The sequence below is a fragment of the Wyeomyia smithii genome, chromosome 2 (assembly GCF_029784165.1).
Source record: "Wyeomyia smithii strain HCP4-BCI-WySm-NY-G18 chromosome 2, ASM2978416v1, whole genome shotgun sequence".
NCBI lineage: Eukaryota > Metazoa > Arthropoda > Insecta > Diptera > Culicidae > Wyeomyia > Wyeomyia smithii.
This window is the reverse complement of record NC_073695.1, coordinates 88581453-88586693: the sequence shown is the minus strand read 5'-3', so window position 1 is coordinate 88586693 and position 5241 is coordinate 88581453. Positions and strand designations below refer to the sequence as shown.

The 5241-nt window shown below is 35.8% G+C and overlaps 1 protein-coding gene across 3 annotated transcripts; it reads right to left on the bottom strand.

Moving 5' to 3' along the window:
* Positions 1 to 2124: 2124 nt before the first annotated feature.
* Positions 2125 to 3656, bottom strand: LOC129722975 (glutathione S-transferase 1-1-like). 3 transcript variants are annotated; one of them, XM_055676870.1, is made up of 2 exons: positions 2960 to 3656; positions 2125 to 2302 (listed from the first exon to the last, which is right to left on the bottom strand). In XM_055676870.1, the coding sequence occupies exons 1-2, from the start codon at positions 3598 to 3600 to the stop codon at positions 2245 to 2247; spliced, it is 699 nt and encodes a 232-aa protein (XP_055532845.1). In that variant the 5' UTR covers positions 3601 to 3656; the 3' UTR covers positions 2125 to 2244. The 3 variants fall into 3 exon arrangements, 2 of the variants coding, with proteins under 2 accessions (XP_055532845.1, XP_055532847.1); XM_055676872.1 differs by having other exon boundaries at positions 2133 to 2302; positions 3153 to 3656; XR_008727692.1 differs by having other exon boundaries at positions 2174 to 2302; positions 2496 to 3656.
* Between the last annotated feature and the right edge of the window lie 1585 nt (positions 3657 to 5241).

Sequence of the window (5241 nt, the reverse complement as noted above, 5' to 3'; positions counted from 1 at the left end):
GTGGCTATAGTGAACAGCAGGTGAAGCACAACCCTGGTAACAATATTGGTTTTATCAAAGTTTTATAGCGCTTAATACAGCCAAAAAAGTACTATGAAACTTTGATAAAACCTGTTTTGTTACTTGGAAATCCTTGCCCCTAACAATTGCCCCATCGCACAGTATTTTATTTTGCTGATTTCGTGCTCTACATTGATGGCGTCCCCAAATTTTGATTCTAGTGATATACTTTATTTGGAAAAGTTTATATGTATTTTCTGCGCTTTTTCAGAATGGACGATTCAGTGATTAATTCACGTAGAAGTGATATGAATAATTTATTTTTGCAGAACAGTGAGATAGACAGTCAGTGTCTTCGAGAAAGTTGTGGCAAATGTTTTTACTATCTTTTTGTCGAAGGAGTTGATTTTCTATCTCTTATGTTAAAAAAGGTATAAAAAGTATATGATATACAAAGGTCTCTCAAATCATAATTTTCAATATAACTTTTTTCCTGGATTTTCTACATATTTTATATCTTCTACAAAACTATTAGCTAAACAGAAATACATATTTTTGCTGAACATTTGATCTAACTTTAGTTCGAAATAAAAAAGTTTTTCAACTATTGACGGGTTTTCAAGGGTTTGTCCAAGTTTGGATTACTTTTCCGTACGCAAAAATACGCAGATAACTATTTGATATTCTGGAAGCACTCAGATGAAGAGAAAAAATTTTAAAGCACGTCTTTTCTACTTCCAAAAGAATATAAAATCATTCGTCAAATATAGTCTTTTCGATAGTTTTAATAAAAATATTCTTTTGCGTGAATTTTCGTACTCTTCAAATAAATTTGTTATTCTATGTATAGAATTTCACAGTCTTCAGCAAAAATATAAACACATAAAAATCGCACAATTTTGTAGAAGGTCAAAATATATAGTAACGTGGGAACGAGTTAGAATGAAAAATATGAATTTTTAGTCACAGTTTCACACGTCATATAAAGTTAATCAATAAACAATTTTTCGATTTTATTCTTCATTGTCTTCTTCACTGTCTAGTTTAAAGTGTATAAGATGAGTTTTGGCATCCTCTGAAAATCCTTTCGTGTTAAGTTTTGGTTAGCTTCCGTTACCATTGGATCCAAAGAAACTTTGTTCGTTATATTGCTCCCGCAATTTGATTAGGATTTTTTTAATCAACAGTTTATTTATATTTCCATTACAACATCCGTTCATAAAAATTCCCGGAAGCTATATAAACTCTATCAAGAAAATTTGAAACAACCAACGAAGAAGACAACAAAGATGACACTTTAGATGACGTTATGTGTGAAACCAACCTGAAAAATCATATTTTTCTTTATAACTCTTTTCCATGATTTTCTATATTTTTAAAACCTTCTACAAAACTTTGCGATTTCTATTGGTTCATATTTTTTCATTGAAACAATCGAAAAGACTATATGATTTAATATTATTTAGGAGCTAGAATAGACGCACTTTCAAAATATCAAATAGCTATCTGCGTATTTTTGCGTACGAATGAGTACTAACCCTTGAAAACCCGTCAATGTTCCAATAACGTTTTTATTTTGAGCTGTAGCTAGATCAAATGTTCAGCAAAAATATGTATTTTGTTTGGTTGATAATTTTGTAGAAGGTATAAAATATGTATAAAATCCAGGAAAAAAGTTATATTGAAAATTATGATTTGAGTGAGCTTTGAATACAAGACTCCTTCGACAAAGTTGCTAGTAGAAACATTTGCCACAACTTTCTCGGAGACACTGGCTGTCTATTTCATTGTTCTACAAAAATAAATTTTTCATATTACTGGTGAAATAATCACTAAATCGTCCATTCCGAAAGAAGCGGAATAAAACACATAGAAACTTTTCCAAATAAAGTATATCACTAAAATCAAATCTGAGGACGCTGCTAGTTTAGAGCACGAAATCGGCAAAATAAAACTGTGCAACGCCAATTACGGCAATCACTCAAAGAGTTCCTACGACGCTCGCTGCTGAGGCTGTCGCTACTTACAAATTTCTGTTTTCAATCGGTACTCGACTGAGCGGCTTTTGTCTAGTGAGAGTGGCCCGAAGCGCCCAAAAACGCAAAAAAAAATAGTAAAACTAGGTATAAACTATATTTATTTATCAAGGCAGCTTATGATTAATTGAACAAATTGCACTACGAACTGGTTCCCCACTCTTAAAATTCGCCAGGTTTAGTTCCGAGCGACTGTGTTCCGTTATGCCTACCTGTTAAAAATGTGATTTTCTGGCGAGCGATTCCACTCGAATGAAGAGGTAAAGCTGAAAACAAACAATTATTTTGGTGTTCAGTTTTCGTGCAAATATTTTATTAACCTATATGGTTTGATATTAGTAAATCATAACTGAAATAAAATACACGATAAATCTAAGCATAAGTTTCATGTTCTAAGCACAAAACCGATGCAAAAATAAGTACCTTTTATTACCGTCTGAACGAAAATAAATGATTTACCTCATATGTTAAAATAGGGTTAAAAATTTGATCACTGCTAGAAACTCTCCCAGAGTGTCGAAAGTTGCAACCCCATTTCCAAGGTAACTCGCAACGAAAATGGTTTCTAGCTTGCAGTTAAAACTAGCACTAGCAGGTAATAAAATAAAATTTGTTTCAGCACGGGAAACCATATTTCATGAACGTGATTCTCAAGAATCGGCGTAATTCGAGTGGCCGCTAGCGACGTGCGGTAGCTTACTCCCCGATCAATTGTGCCAATTTTGCTGCAGCTCGCATTTCTCTCTAGCTCCGCTGCCAAGCGAACTCAAAACAGTGCTTGGTGAGCTGATTATAATTGTTTTAGTTGATTTTGGTTAAGTTAGTTTTGGAAGTGGGAATCAGCTGAATGAGAAAAAAACTCTGTTCAAATTATAAATTTTGTTTGTTTCACCATAAACCGCACTTGTTATGAAAATGATTACTTGTTCATTGTTTCCTTGATTGCCTTCATAGCGGCTTCCGCCTCTTTCGAAACTTCTTCGAATCCGGGCATCGCGCTTTTACATAGCTTCACCCAACGGTCCACGTAAGGATACTTGGCGACATCGAAGTTCATTGTAATGGCACTTGTTACGGATGTAACTAAAGCAAAATCAGCCAAGGTCAATTCATCACCTGTCGAATACTTGCTTCCTGCTAAGAATAGTTCCAGGTACTTGAACGCCTGTTCAAGCTCTTTAAGCACGTTTACATCTGGCTGGGCACCTTGCGTTAATAAAGGTGTGTAGTAGGCTCGGATTTGCTTGTACAGTGTGCCCAAATCGAAGCACATTCGCTGGAAGACAACTGCACGTTTGGCCGGGTCCTTCGGGTAGATCTTTCCGGTTTTGTCGAAGCGCTCTACCAAATAGAGCATTATCGCGTTAGACTCCCAGATAGAGACGCCATCCTCAGTTGTCAGTGTTGGTACGCAGTGCTGCGGATTAATCTTTAGAAACGCCTCCGACATGTGTTCACCTGCTCGTAAGTTCAAACTCTTAAGGTTCAAAGGAACTCGCAGGTACTTCGCTAGCAGTACTACGGACTGCGACGGTGGCGAAACGATGGTATAATACAGATCCATTGTAAATACTTGAAAAATGGCTTCTCTCCTGCGAGTAAACAGAAAACAATCAACAAACCGAGCTGAACTGATTGAATGGATGCAACGAAGGTCGCTTTTATAATAGACAGATAGCAATAGTAGCGTCTGCGGGTAGTTTTTGGTATATCTTAAAAAAAAATCAACTCATTCTCAAAAGATTGCGTAATCAGCAGGGGGGAACAAATCGTATTCATTCGATGATTATGATGCAGTTTTTGTTATCTTCCTGCAGCCGGGCCTTTTCCCACACAGTGACTTTGAGTTCGTCATACCCTTATCAGCTACAAATAGGGTAGTGTCCGGATTAAAGTATCACATGTGATGAATGGTGCTATACCCAAGCAGCTATGGTTCATAACAACTTCATTTTGAATTATCTTTCAATATGCTGCAACTCGTTTATTTAATCAGAAATATTTGCGACTAAAGTAATCAAAGAAACATTAGATAAAAATAATATTAAAAATGTACTTTCTTTATAAGAGGTCAACCCTATCATTAGTATTGTTTTAAGTTCCCCGATAAATATGTCATTATCATCACAGACGATTTGTCATATTCTCTGGAGGTTGTGATTTTCTTTCCCAAGTGAATTGCTGATTTACCTTCGATTCAAAAACCACATTTCGTATAGTACGGATTGTGCTCTAACCTGTGTTTAGTTTGGACATCATCTTCGTAATGTGATTCTTAACTCGAAACTGAGAAGTAGTTATGTATACAAGCTTCGATTTTTTGCTAAGTGCACTTTGATGTTCATTCTTGCTGGTACGCGTATATATTTACATTAATGAATTATGTAAAACATACATTGCGTTGTATTTGGAAACAAAAGAAGAAATATAACACATCTGGTAGCTCTTAAAATACATTGTCTACAATTGAAATAAATGGCATCGCTAAACAGAGGTCAAATGGGTTTGTATTGATAACGAAACCGTTCACGGAGTATCGAATGATTGAATTATACGGTTGAATTGTAGGTAAACATTCGAGGCTATGTTTGGTTGAACTGTCAGTCTCAAACAGCTGATAAAATATTGAAGTGAATTAATGTAAACTAACTGTTTAAACGTTTGAATGGTAGTAAAGGTGTAAAGCTGTTTTGCGATTGAATAACAATAATAACTGATTACGATATACAGAGTGATCGTGGGAATGGAGCAGGCTTGTGAAGTTTCATCCATGTGTAATATTTGAAGTGTTTTTCAATGGCACCCAACTTATGAGGAAGTGGTACTTCCGGAATGTTTGAATATTTCAATTGATGAGCAGCACACTGCTGGTTCACGCGGGTTAACAAAAGTTGAATTTTTCCCGAGCAAATGCCAGTCAAAACTTTTAGTATTTTACGTTGGGTTTTCAGCAGACGTAATAGATTCGTTCAAGCTTTTCATAGAACTCATCTTCAACGTCATCGGATTTGTCGTTTGTCGGTACGTAGGTGTTGATTAAACTGTAGTTCTTCATCTACGTGCCGGATACGGATAAGTCTTGCTTTTTGATTTTCTGATAGTACGAAACTGACACCCCGTTCCGCTGCTTTGCCATTGTATTCAATGTGGTACTTGAAAGAAGTGAGTGCAATAGGGCTCCTGCACGAAATTCCCTTTCTCCAAA

What these genes read in the sequence shown, in the direction of transcription:
- LOC129722975 (XM_055676870.1), bottom strand. Translation starts at nt 3,600, where the DNA reads ATGGATCTGTATTATACCATCGTTTCGCCACCGTCGCAGTCCGTAGTA. An exon ending in ATCAAGGAAACAATGAACAA is followed by an intron (nt 2,303 to 2,959) that starts GTAATCATTTTC and finishes GTTTGTTTTCAG; the next exon opens with CTTTACCTCTTCATTCGAGT.